Source organism: Oncorhynchus mykiss, chromosome 30 (genome assembly GCF_057628025.1).
Source record: "Oncorhynchus mykiss isolate SJ-2025 chromosome 30, ASM5762802v1, whole genome shotgun sequence".
Taxonomy (NCBI): domain Eukaryota; kingdom Metazoa; phylum Chordata; class Actinopteri; order Salmoniformes; family Salmonidae; genus Oncorhynchus; species Oncorhynchus mykiss.
The window spans coordinates 34,637,997-34,652,500 of record NC_143051.1 but is presented as its reverse complement, the minus strand read 5'-3'; the positions used below and the strand labels follow the sequence as shown (position 1 = coordinate 34,652,500).

General features: G+C 42.6%; 1 protein-coding gene across 1 annotated transcript in view; it reads left to right on the top strand.

The window, feature by feature from the left end:
- Positions 1-13,616, top strand: part of LOC110489256 (uncharacterized) — a 26,588-nt gene extending 12,972 nt beyond the window's left edge. Inside the window, exon 2 of the mRNA XM_021561907.3 lies at positions 4,560-13,616. Within this exon, the coding sequence (XP_021417582.3) occupies positions 4,995-9,011 (4,017 nt within the window). The 5' untranslated portion in view covers positions 4,560-4,994 and the 3' untranslated portion in view covers positions 9,012-13,616. The remainder of the gene's footprint in view (positions 1-4,559) is intronic.
- Positions 13,617-14,504: the final 888 nt, after the last annotated feature.

Here is a 14,504-nt window from a genome sequence, read left to right as displayed (position 1 = left end):
AAGAACATCCAATGAATGAAATACACATTGTATAGAGAGAAATAGTCCTATAATTCCTATAATAACTTCAACCTAAAACTTCTTACCTGGGAATATTGAAGACTCATGTTAAAAGGAACCACCAGCTTTCATATGTTCTGAGCAAGGAATTTAAACGTTAGCTTTCTTACATGGCACATATTGCACTTTTACTTTCTTCTCCAACACTTTGTTTTTGCATTATTTAAACCAAATTGAACATGTTTCATTATTTATGAGGCTAAATTGATTTTATTGATGTATTATATTTAGTTAAAATAAGTGTTCATTCAGTTTTGTTGTAATTGTCAATATTACAAATACATTTTTTTTTTTTAAATCGACTGATTAATCGGAATCGGCTTTTTTTGGTCCTCCAATAATTGGTATCGGCGCTGAAAAATCATGATTGGTCGACCTCCATCAACAATTATTGGTGAATCTTTCATATCTGCAAAATACACTGAACAGAAATATAAACGCAACACACAACAATTTCAAAGATTTTACTGAGTTACAGCTCATAAGGAAGTCAGTCAATTGAAATATATTTATTAGGCCCTAATCTATAGATTTCTTTTGACTGGGAATACAGATATGCTTCTGTTGGTCAAGATACCTTAAATACATAAAAAATGGGGCTTGTATCAGAAAATCAGTCAGTATCTGGTGTGACCACCATTTGCCTCATGCAGCGCAACACATCTCCTTTGCATAGAGTTGATCAGGCTGTTGATTTTGGCCTGTGGAATGTTGTCCCATTCCTCTTCAATGGCTTTGCGAAGTTGCTGGATATTGGCACGCGCTGTCGTACACGTCGACCCAGAGCATCCCGAACATGCTCAATGGGTGACGCGTCTGATGAATATGCAGACAATAGATGAACTGGGATATTTTCAGTTCCAGGAATTGTGTACAGATCCTTGCAGTGCATTATCATGCTGAAACATGAAGTGATGGAGGCGAATGAATGACACGACAATGGGCCTCAATCTCATCACGGTATCTCTGTGCATGCAAATTGCCACCAATAAATTGCAGTTTGTAGCCCGTAGCTTATGCCTGCCTGTACCATAAACCCACCGCCACCATGGGGCACTCTGTTCACAATGTTGACATAAGCAAACCGCTCGCCCACAACGCGAACACGGTGCATACATGTTTTCTATCTGCATGGTACAGTTGAAACCGCCATTCATCCGTGAGGAGTACACTTCTCCAGCATGCTAGTGGCTGTTTGAAGGTGAGAATTTGCCCACTGAAGTTGGTTACGAGTCAGAACTGCAGTCAGGTCAAGACACTGGTGAGGATGATGAGCATGCGGATGAGCTTCCCTGAGACAGTTTCTGACAGTTTGCACAGAAATTCTTTGGTTGTGCAAAAACCCACTGTTAAATCAACTCTCAGTGTGGCAGATCTCAGACAATCCCGCATATGAAGAAGCCGGGTGTGGCGGTCCTGGACTGTCGTGGCTACGTGTGGTCTGCGGTTGTGAGGCTGGTTGAATGTACTGCCAAATTCTCTGAAACGGTGGAGGCGGCTTATGGTAGAAAATAAACATAAAATTATTTGTCAACAGCTCTGGTGGACATTCCTGCAGTCAGCATGCCAATTCGTATTTTATTTATTTTACCTTTATTTTACTAGGCAAGTCAGTTAACCTCTCTGATCTCCCAAACCCGGATCCGGTATCGTGACTACAGCCTCAAGCTCATTACCATAACGCAACGTTAACTATTCATGAAAATCGCAAATGAAATGAAATAAATATGCCATCTCGCAAGCTTAGCCTTTTGTAAACAAAACTGTCATCTCAGATTTTCAAAATATGCTTCTCAACCATAGGAAAACAATAATTTGTGTAACAGTAGCTAGCAAACAAAGGATTTAGCGTTAGCATTAGCGTTAGCATCCAGCACGCAACATTTCAACAAAAACATAAAAGCCTTCAAATAAAATCATTTACCTTTGAAGAACTTCTGATGTTTTCAATGAGGATACTCTCAGTTGGATAGCAGATGCTCAGTTTTTCCAAAAAGATTCTTTGTGTATTAGAAATGGCTCCGTTTTATACATCACATTTGGCTACCAAAAAACCCCCGAAAATTCAGTCCTCAAAACGCGAACTTTTTTCCAAATTAACTCCATAATATCGACTGAAAACATGGCAAACGTTGTTTAGAATCAATCATCAAGGTGTTTTTCACATATCTCTTCATTGATACATCGTTCTTGGACACATGCTTTCTCCCCTGAATCAAATGGTAAAGTAGAAGCAGCTGGCAATTGCGCACCGAATTCGACGCAGGACACCAGGCGGACACTTGGAAAATGTAGTCTCTTATGGTCAATCTTCCAATGATATGCCTACAAATACGTCACAATGCTGCTAAGACCTTGGGCGAACGACAGAAAGTGTAGGCTCATTCCTTGCGCAATCACAGCCATATAAGGAGACAATGGAAAACAGAGCTTCAGAAATTCTGCTAATTCCTGGTTGATGCATCACCTTGGTTTCGCCTGTAGAATGAGTTCTGGGGCACTTACAGACAAAATCTTTGCAGATTCTGAAACTTCAGAGTGTTTTCTTTCCAAAACTGCATAGTCGAGCATCTTTTCGTGACAAAATATCGCGCTTAAAACGGGAACGTTTTTTATCCAAAAATGAAATAGCGCTCCTAGAGATCTAACAGGTTAAGAACAAATTCTTATTTTCAATGATGGCCTAGTTCAGGGGCAGAACGACAGATTTGTACCTTGTCAGCTTGGGGATTCGAACTTGCAACCTTTCGGTTACTGGTCCAACGCTCTAACCACTAGGCTACCCTGCCGCTCCCTTGAGACATCTGTGGCATTGTGTTAACAACTGCACATTAAGTGTGCTTTAATTGTCCTCAACACAAGGTGAACCTGTGTAATGATCATGCTGTTGTGATTTGACAGGTGTGGCATATCAAGAAGCCGATTAAACAGCATGACCATGTGTAAATACACCAGCCAATGACCTCTACATCTGGCTTTTTTTACCCTTGGCTCCTGAGTAACGCACTGCATCTCAGTGCTGGAGGCGTCACTACAGCACCCTGGTTCGAATCCAGGCTGTATCACAACTGGCCGTGATTGGGAGTCCCACAGGGCGGTGCACAATTGGCCCAGAGTCGTCCAGGCGTTATTGTAAATAAGAATGTATTCTTAACTGACTTGCCTAGTTAAATAAATAAAATTGTCTGAGACTAGCCACCCAGACAGCTTTTTCTGTTTGTTATAAAGCCCCTTTGTGGGGAATTTGTTCTGATTGGTTGGGCCTGGCTCCCCAGTGGGTTGACAAATGAGTCAAAGGGTGCAAATTGGGCTCTAGCCTATTATGATGTTTTTGACATAATGCAAGCCAAATAGTTTCAATCTAATGGGTACCATTCATTTATTTTGTGTGAAGTAAAACTATAGTTGCATGCCCCTGATGACTTTCAATTATAAAATGCAGGTGAAGTGGGTTTAAATGCATATTGTGTGAAAATATATTAATACCAGTCAAAAGTTTGACACCTACTCATTCAGGGCTTTTTTAAAACAATTTTCTACATTGTAGAATGATAGTGACGACATCAAAACTATGAAATAACACCTGGAATCATGTAGTATCCAAAAAAGTCGAAAGAATCAATATATTTTTTAGATAGCCACCCGTTGCCTTGACAGGTTTGCACACTTGGCATTCTCTCAACCCGCTTCATGAGGAATTATTTCCAACAGACTTGGAGTTCCCACATATGCTGAGCACTTGTTTGCTGCTTTTCCTTCATTCTGAGGTCCAACTCATCCCAAACCATCTCAATTGGGTTGAGGTCGGGTGATTGTGGATGCTAGGTCATCTAATACAGCACTCAATCACCCTCCTTGGTCAAATAGGCCTTACACAGCCTGGAGGTGTGTTTTGGGTCATTGTCCTGTTGAAAAACAAATGACAGTCCCACAAAGCGCAAACCAGGTGGAATGGCGTATTGTTGCAGAATGCTGACACGGTGGTTGTAACCAAAAATCTCAAATTTGGACTTCTGGACTCTCTGGACTCAGACCAAAGGACAGATTTCCACCAGTCGAATGTCCCTTGCTTGTTTCTTGGCCCAAACAAGTCTCTTCTTATTATTGGTGTTCTTTAGTAGTGGTTTCTTTGCTGCAATTCTACCATGAAGGCCTGATTTAATTAGGGATGATTTCATAACAATGATTGTAATCCTTTAGTACCTGCAGATGGTTATATTACCAAATGCACCAATAACAGAGTTGATGGCTGTTTTGGTCTACACAACAGTTCTTGTAAATAATCAATCTTTTGAAGGCACAAATGTTTGTTTACATTTGGACAATTCTTAAGTTGGAAAATGAAGGTCTCCAGAGTTTTGTCTAGTGATAAGTGGTCATGTATGCCAACACTGGGAGCTGAAAATAATTTGCAATTATGCTTGGTAAATTCTCTGGGGATGAGGTGCTATCAAGCTCCCGGGCTATTTAACTTAATCCATATTTCTGTTTTTCCCCAGTCTTCGAGATCGTGACATCAACAGGCAGAAAAAGAAGTGGAACACCTGTTCATCCCTCATCTCCCCAGCTGGATGCTGACAGCTTCACATTTTTGGTGAAAAATAAAGACTACAACTATAGAAGGAATCTAAAAACACTACGTAGACTGCATACTATTTATACTTTGTGTTTTATACATTATATTCCAAATTAGGAAAATAACTTATTATTTCAAAGGACCTTTACCTGCTCTTCTTGGTTGTAACGTGCAAGCAGTAGGCATTAATCTATATGAGGGGATAGACATTGGTAGCAGTGAGTCATTCTAGTTGTTCAAGAAGCATTACTTCCAGTAGCTGTGGCTATTGATCATTTGATTATTATTGGTGCGATATTGTTGTAGTTCAACAGTAGGGCGAGTGACCCAGGAACAACCTCCCATCAGTGAGCGGGAGATGTTCCAGTTCAGTAAGTACCCCTTGGACATTCTAGATATGCTAAGTGGACACCAAGCCCACCAGTTTAAAGGCCTTGGATTGGAAAGACAGTTCCAGCACCAACAGCAAGTCCAACTTCAGCACCAGCAACAGCTTCAGCAGCAGCACCAACAGCAGGGGGAGTCGTCAGGGGCTCTTCTATCTGGGCTTGGTCTGGGGTCTCTTCAGGGGTCTAGAAGTAATGCTTTTGCTGATTCGTCATCTATATTTGCCAAAATGAGTGCCCCACCTCCACCAATATCACACCAGAGCCAGTCCTCATCCTCACACAGTTCACGGAAATCCAGCAAGATGAGCAGTAGTGTTAGTGGGAGCTCTGCTGCAGGATACCCACAATTCTTACGTCCGTTTCACCCTGCAGAAGCAGCGCTAGCGCAGGAGCAGCTGCACTCTGGAATGGGACGTTTTGACTTTGGGGGTAGTAGCAGTGGAGGATCTGGTGTTATTGGAGGAGTAGTTACATCTGCACCTCCACCCTTACACCCTGGCCTCTCTGTTCCCCAAGCCTCACCTGGACCATCCTCTTCCTCGCCCTCCCCATCAGCCTCATCGTCCGCTTCTAACAACCCTGGCAGTGCAGTTTCCTCCCTAGGGCAACCACTCGTTGGGCAGTCTGATCCACGTAGCTTACATCAGCAGTTCAGTTGCATGCTTGCCGCCAATCAGTACTTTCTTTCTGGTGTCCCGACCAACAGCAGTCTGGAGCAGTTTCTGGTTCAACAAGGGGGTCATAATCATCTTGGCCTGGGTTTGGGCCAAGGAGCTAGTGACTCGAGCTCAGCCCTTGCCCCACCTCCAGCTCTTCACTCCTCTCACAGTCATAGTCACTCCACTCCCCAGCCTCAACAGCAGCAGCAACCATTGGCACCCCATGCTTTATCTCACTCTCACAGCCATACCCACCCACACCATCCTCTTCACCCAACACCTCAGCCGTCATCTCTGGGTGGCTTTGATTTCCAAGGTATTCCAGTTCTCTCCTCCAATCAGCTGGCTTCGTTGATGCAACAAGAGGCTAGTGGTATGCCCCTCCCTCTACCACTCCATTTATCACTTTCGAAAGATGAAGGGAAAGGAGACAGTGGAAGTGGTGGTAGCAGGAGAAAGAAGGCTATGGCTGGCTATCTTCCTCAGAGAAAAGCAGATGGCACCAGTCACAGCAGTGGTAGTAACTGCCACAGCAGCTCCACTGAACACAGTCAAAATTCAACCATTCAACCGGGCCTTGTAGGAGGAGCCATAACCAGCCTTGGTGGTAACCATTCATCAGTTCTCTCTTCAACACAACAGTCCTCCTCAACGGTCTCCTCTTCCTCCTCAGCCCCTTCCTCATCCACAGCCTCTGTGTTGGTAGCTAATGATTCACAGCTACCTAAACCTGAAAATCTCAATCCCATGGCCCCCATGCCTTGTCAACCTGACCCTGAAGCCATCTACCACTGTGGTGAATGTGGAAAGACTTTCAGTCATCTTACAAGCCTTCGCAGGCATCTCCGTAGTCATGGTTTGACTTCTGAAGATGCCAAGCCAGACACTTCAAGCGAAGACAAAACATTCTGTTGCACCGAATGTGGAAAGGGTTTCAAGAAAAGGGGGCACCTCCTCCAGCATGGTGTTATCCATTCAGGGGCTCGTCCATTTGCATGTGGTGTCTGTCAACGGTCTTTCAACCGCCGTGAGTCCCTCACCAGGCATGAGAAGATTCATGATGATAAGCCTTTCCGATGCCCTGCTTGTGGTCGCTGCTTCCGAGAGAGCACCTCTTTGCTAAACCATGCTGCGTCTGGCACCTGTGGAAAGCCTGGAAGGAATTCCCGGCCCAGACCAAGTGGTAGTGGTGAAAATCAAAGCTCATCAAGTGCGAGTAGCAGCAAAACTGGAATGGAGGCTGGAGGCAGTGGTACAGGTGATTACCAACGAGATGGCGCGAGCAAATTTGGCACAGATTATTCAAGGAACCGGCCATCATACCAGCCATCCTACAGTGTCGATGACTACCGACGACAGCAGGCTAACCCATCTTGTTATTCTGGAGAGAGCTCCCATGGCAGTGGGATGTCAAGCCAGACACTCAGAAAGGCACCACTGGCTCCTACCTTACACCCACACCCTCAAAGTCAACAGCAACACCATCTCCATCAACAGCAACCTCATCTTCCTCTTTCATCTCTATTGGATGACTCTGAGGATGAGGTCACTAGCAGTGCCATGTCTGCCATTGCTGCAGCTGCCGCTGCATCCTGCGAGATAAGTACTGGCGAGAGTCGAGGAGAGGAGCGAAGAGACATCATTGGAGGTTTGCTTGGAGGACTTGGCTTTGGTAATATGGGAGTCTCACCAGGTGGTCCATCTACATCTGAAATCGACAAGACCTACAGATCAGGAAGTGGCTCTACCATCCCTTTAACCCATCCAAGCCAGCAGATGATGAATGCTAAACCGAAAAAGCCCCGCAAGCCTCGGCAGAAGAGAGAACCAGGACCTGATGGAATCATAGTTCGACAAAGAAGAAGTCGTGGAGAGGGAGAACGGCCATATTCATGCGGAGTTTGTGGTAAAGGATTCAGGAGACGTGAGACCCTGCGTCGGCATGACCGTGTTCATACAGGTGAGAAGCCACACCGGTGTGATGTTTGTGGGAAAGAGTTCCGGGAGTACTTCCATCTTACTAAACATTCCACTGTGCATTCTGGGCAGAAGAACTACAAATGTGACCTATGTGGTAAAGAGTTTGCTTATGCTCAGAGCTTGGTGAGACATGGAAAATTACACACAAAAGTGGAATTGGATGGTACACCAGGAGGAAAAATTGCTAAAGGCCATGGAGGGGTTATTAGTCTAGATGGAAATCAAGCAAACTCTCAATCTTATTATCCGTACCCTCAAGAAAAGTCTCAGGGGTCCAGCTCATCCACTCAGCCCCCTCAGCCCCCTCAGAAGCTCTTTACATGCACAACGTGCTGGAAATCCTTCCGCCATCAGTTCCACTTGACAGCCCATCAACAAACTGTCCATGGTGGTGGAATAAGGGGTGAAAAGAATTTCTGCTGTGAGGTATGCGGGAAGGCCTTTGCTTATTCTAACAGCTTGTCCAGGCACAGGCAATCGCAACATGGATTGGGCCGCACCGGGTCGGCAAACCCACCAGCTGGTGGAACCCAACATCCTTCTCAAGCAGATCAGTATATCCCTCTTTTTGAATCAGGCCACCCCTTAACTTATCCGTCAGGCTCCTACATGCCAAACCAATCCTCCCAAGGTCAACACCGCCCTTTTCAGTTCCAGTCCCAAGAAGGATGGGTTGGTGGCAAGAGAAAAAGAGAGAAAAAAAGGAGGGTCGAATATCAAAGCATAATGAGAGGGGGGCAACTAGTAGGGGTTGCCTTGAATAAGGCCACGAGCAGGAGACTCAAAGTGATGAAGCGGAAAAAGGGAATAATGCATGAGAAGCTTAAGCAAAAGAAACTGCTTGCCCAGCTCCTGAGGATGAGAGGAGGGTATAGAGTTAGACAATGGTGTGGCGGTGTGGTTAAAGTCAGTGGGCTGTCATCTATGGAAGTCCCCATAAAACGTTTTCCATGCCAGTACTGCCCCAGCACCACATTCGCCAGTCAGGCCAAACTTTTGCTCCATCGTTCTGTGAGGCATCCTCCAAGAAATAACGGCCACCAGGCCCGTCTGAAGTGCTCGGTCTGCGGAAAGCGTTCTCGGACATTACGGAAAGCCCTCATTCATCGTGGACGTCACCTTTCCCAAGGGCGGTTCTCATGTCCCAAATGCCGCTCCCGCTTCTGGAATGGATCTCTCCTGGAGAGGCACAGCGTCGCATGCCAGGGTCAATCTCTGTTAGGTAGTGGAAACTGGGCCTTGAAAGTGAACTTGCCCCCAAGAGAGGTTGTTGAGAAGACAGCGGAAAAAGAGGGCCAGGAGGGCTTGCCTGGGAGAACAACAGTGGTGACTGAATACAGCCACTAAATATTTTCTAGTGTAGGATTTTTTTAAACTAAAAAGCAAGCAAGAACTAGCGAGTTTTAAAGATGTGGACAACAGGCTTACATCCCATACAATCCTTAATATAGCAGAGATGTTTGTAAAGAATACTTTTTTAAAGGCTCACATCAAAAGCACCATCCACCGGTCTTTGCTTCCCCAAAGGGGAGAGAGTATTCTGGATCTGAGTGTTTGAGTAGCACCTCTTCTAAAATACTTTCAACCACAGTATCGTTTTTGTTAGCTGTGTTTGCGCTGGGATTATGAATGCATACTAGTAAGAGTGGAGTACCAAAAGTACTGATGTTTTATGTTTTCTGTCATTATTCACAGTTAAACAGTAGTCTTTGTCTCGTTCTGTACTATGTGTTTTTTTTCTTTGTTCCCTGTGGAGATTATTTTTCATACAGATGTTTGGCCTGAACCTATAAAATTGGCCGGTAAGACAGGCCAGTCATTCTAAGAAGCAATTTATCCGAAAAAGGAATTCAATTAAGTCACTCCTTAATGGGACTTAGGTGTCAGGAATGGAAAGGGTCAATGGGAACAACCGGAGAATACTGTACAATTCGTATTATATTTTATTATATATTGTTTATTTGCATTATTTTTTTTTTAATACTCCCAAGTATCATTTATTTTATAATTGTTGCTATTCTATGGGTGGGTGGGAATGAGTTTGGGGACTGTCTTTGTAAAACAATGGGATGATGCGTATATGTATCGATGTGATTTTTCCCTCCCCCTTTTACCAACCCTACGCCACAGTTAAGCCCTATCCCGTAACACGCATACACAATTGTTCATTACCTAGGTCCTGTCCCCCAGTGTTTTCCTTTCAGTAAACTAAAACATTAAATATTATTACTAAATAACTATCCTTTTCTTTGCCTAAAGTGAAAGTGAATTGTTGAAACCCTCAAATCTAATAAAAAAAATAAAAAATCTCATGCCTTCCCCTTTTATTTAAATCAGTGGTATTTGAAGTTGCACCCTAGTGGGGACGCGTGGGAGATGCAATGGGGGTCTAATTTGTATACAGGTAGACCAGAAACCCACATCCCTGATTGTAAGATTAGCGGCAACCCTGAGAAGCACCTGCTGCTCATCGGTTGTTCCGTTCAAATGCTGTTTTGATTTCAAATAAGTTTACCTACACAATGAAGGCTGGAAATCCTAAATGTCTCTCTACGGTATCCCTGATGTAGTGAAAATAATTTCCAAAATGTAAAAATTAAGTAAGCTTTAATGCAACCAATTTTTAAGTGCGGACTGATTACGCTATTTGTTTGAGTGGGTGGGGTTGGTAGAAATTCTGGCCAAAAAAATGGTCTCCGCGCTGAAAAAGCTTGAATACCACTGATTTAAATCGAGAGCAATTTTTGCCAAAGCACAAATGACCGCTCCTAAACAGTTTGCTGCTATTTATTTACCTTCGTATACAGTGCTTTCGTAAAGTATTCAGACCCCTTGGCTTTTTCCACATTTTGTTACATTACAGCCTTATTCTAAAAATAAAAACGTTTTTCACCCTCATCAATCTACACACAATATCCCATAACGACAAAGTGAAAACAGGTTTTTAGTAATGTTGGCAAATGTATATATATTTTTTTTTAAAGCAACTTATTTACATAAGTATTCAGACCTTTTGCTATGAGACATGGAAATTGAGCTCCGGTGCATCCGGTTTCCATTGATCATCCTTGATGTTTATACACCTTGATTGGAGTCTGCCTTTGGTACATTGAATTGATTGGACATGATTTGGAATGGCACACACCTGTCTATATAAGGTCCTATAGTTGACTATGCATGTCAGAGCAAAAACCAAGCTATGAGGACAAAGGAATTGTCCGTAAAGCTCCAAGACAGGATTGTGTCGAGGCACAGATCTGGAGAAAGGTACCAAAAGATGTATGCTCCATTGAAGGTTCGTTGCCTCCATTCTTAAATGGAAAAGTTTGGAACTACCAAGACTCTTCCTAGAGCTGGCCGCCCGGCCTCACTGAGCAATCGGGAGAGAAGGACCAGGGTCAGGGAGGTTACCAAGAACCCAATGGTCCCTCTGACAGAGTTCCTGTGCGGAGATGGGAGAACCTTCCTGAAGGACAACCATCTCTGCAGCACTCCACCAATCAGGCCTTTATGGTAGAGTGGCCAGAAAGAAGCCATTCCTCAGTAAAAGGCACATGACAGCCTGCTTGGAGTTTTCCAAAAGGCACCTAAAGGACTCGGACTATGAGAAACAAGATTTTCTGGTCTGATGAAACCAAGATTCAACTCTTTGGCCTGAATGCCAAGTGTCAGGTCTGGAGGAAACCTGGCACCATCCCTACGGTGAAGGAAGCATGGTGGTGGCAGAATCATGCTGTGGGGATGTTTTCAGCGGCAGTGACTGGGAGACTAGGCAGGATTGAGTGAAAGATGAACGGAGCAAAGTACAGAGAGCTCCTTTTTTGAAAACCTCCTTCAGAGCGCTCAAGACCTCAAACGTGGGTGAAGGTTCACCTTCCAACAAGACAACGACCCTATGCACACAGCCAAGACAACGCAGTAGTGGCTTCGCGACGAGTTTCAATGTCTTTGAGTTGCCTTGAACCCTATCGAACATCTCTGGAGAGTCCTGAAAATAGCTGCCCATCCAACCTGAAAGAGCTTGAAAGGATCTGCAGAGAAGAATGGGAGAAAATCCCCAAATACAGGTGTGCTAAGCTTGTAGCGTCATACCCAAGAAGACTCTAGGCTATAATTGCTGCCATAGGTGCTTCAACAAAGTTCTGAATAATTATGTTAATGTAATATTTTAGTGTTTTTTTTTTTAGCAACTTGCAGAAATGTCTAAACCTGTTTTTGCTTTGGGTATATGGGGTCACTTAGAAATGTCCTTGTTTTTGAAAGAAAAGCTAATGTTTTTGTCCATTAAAATAACATCAAATTGATCTGACATACAGTGTAGACATTGTTAATGTTGTAAATGACTATTGTAGCTGGAAACAGCATATTTTTAATGGAATATCAACATAGGAGTAGAGTCCCATTATCAGCAACCATCACGCCTGTGTTCAAATGGCACGTTGTGTTAGCTAATCCAAGTTTATAATTTTAAAAGTAATTGATCATTAGAAAATGCTTTTGCAATTATGTTAGCACAGCTGAACACTGTTGTTCTGATTTTTAAAAAGCAATAAAACTGGCTTTTAGACAAGTTGACCGTCAGCATTTGTGGGTTCGATTACAGGCTCAAAATGGCCAGAAACAAAGAACTTTCTTCTGAAACTCCAGTTATTACTCGGCAGAAAAGCGCAAACTTCATTAAATAGTACCCGCAAAACACCAGTCTCAAAGTCAACAGTGAAGAGGCGAGTCCGGGATGTTGGCCTTCTAGGCAGAGTTCCTCTGTCCAGTGTCTGTGTTCTTTTGCCCATCTTCATTATTTATTTTTATTGGCCAGTCTGAGACGTTGAGACGGGTGTTTTGCGGGTACTATTTAATGAAGTTTGCGCTTTTCTGCCGAGTAATAACTGGAGTTTCAGAAGAGAGTTCTTTGTTTCTGGCTAATTTGAGCCCGTAGTCGAACCCACAAATGCTGATGCTCCAGATACTCAACTAGTCTAAACAAGGCCAGTTTTATTGCTTCTTTAATCAGAGTAGTTTCCGCTGTGCTGACATAATTGCAAAAGGGTTTTCTAATGATCAATTAGCCTTTTAAAATGATACATTTGGATTAGATAACACAACGTGCCATTGGAACACAGGATTGATGATAATGGGCCTATGTCGACATTCCATTAAAAATCAGCCGTTTCCGGCTGTAATAGTCATTTACAACATTAACAATGTCTACACTGTATTTCTGATCAATTTGATGTTTTTTTAATCGACAATAAATGAGCTTTTCTTTCAAAAACAATGACATTTCTAAGTGACCCCAAACTTTTGAACGGTAGCGTATATATTTCATTTTAGAATAAGGCTAACGTAACAACGTGGAAAAGTCAAGGGGTCTGAATACTTTCCGAATGCACTGTATGTTGATCAGAAGAATGGCAGAATTGCCAGGTCCTCCACACTTGGTGCCCCAGTGCGCTGTCCTTACACTGCAGAGATGTTTATTGCTCACTTGTTGGCACATTCCATGCTCCATTTAGAAACAGAGTGGAAAAAATCCTTGAGGATGAGTACGGCTGTTTCAGACTCACAACCGGCTGTTCTGGAAGATTGCTTATGTGTGTATTTGCTAGAATTCTCCTTTCAGAAAGTTCTTTATTTTTTAATATACTGTATTTTGTCACTTGTTTGCAGGGCATGCATTAAACACATGTCAGTTTCTCATAGGGTAAAGGGTGTGAATCTGCAGTCAAAACTGCAGATTAGATAGATACACATTAAATGCACAGTAACATTTGATTACTGTTGGGAGAACAGCCATGCATTTGTGGTTAGAAAATGATTTGTGTATTACTATTCAGTGTCCTCTAGATGGCCATATGAGGCCCTTTTATGAAGCATGCATGACCAGGGACACGGAGGGGAATATTTTGTGTATGAGAAACATTGCAATATACATAAAGAAATGAAGTTATACATGCACATTGAACGTATCCATCCTATAACAATTCACACCATATACACAAGTCAAGGAGTGATTATTCTGTGTGAATAATTTGTCCATATATTTTGAGTGTGTTTTTGCCTTGTGTTTGCTCTTGAAAACAGCAGTATCGCCTCCATCTAGTGGTTTGTAGGTCTAATGCATATTTTGAAATTGAAGTTAATAAATTGTGACAGGTTATTGTTTAATTTATGACAATATAAAATCAAATGCATTAGGAAATTCTAACCACTCAAATTTGGGATTATCAAGGCAGACAATCCATGTTGTTCATTTAATTCAAATCCTAACATATCCCCTACTTTTTTGAAAGGCTCCATGTGAATAGTAATATAAATAATACAGAGCATTAATGTCTGTCTGTCATTTAAAACATAAATTGTGAGAGTTGTGATGTGGATTTGATGATATGGTCTACTTTTCCTAAACACAGTTCCTCAGAAGCATGTTTTTAAATTCTGTAAAATAGCACACCAATCACACTGTTGTACTTCAGAAGTGTGACAGATTAAATGGGAAGTTATTACTATCAAGGCAAAATTGTATTTAACTTTCAAAGCAAATATTAACTAGAGGGGTAGTTAATATAGAGAAGTACCTTTCATATATATATTTTAAGTGTTGATGCTCATTATTAGGCTATAATTAATGTATTAGTTGGGTCAAGTTTTAATAGCCTATTGTCATTATTGGAATACTATAATAAGGAAATGATCAAGCAAAACTTTTACACTGTGCGGTGGTCACCAATTACTTTAAAGCAAATTCCGTATGATCTCTGAATCTTGCTAAATGAAACACTAATCCGTTCAATCTCACTGGGCTCACTTGCCTGTTTTACTTCGCCTCTGTCTCACGCGGCC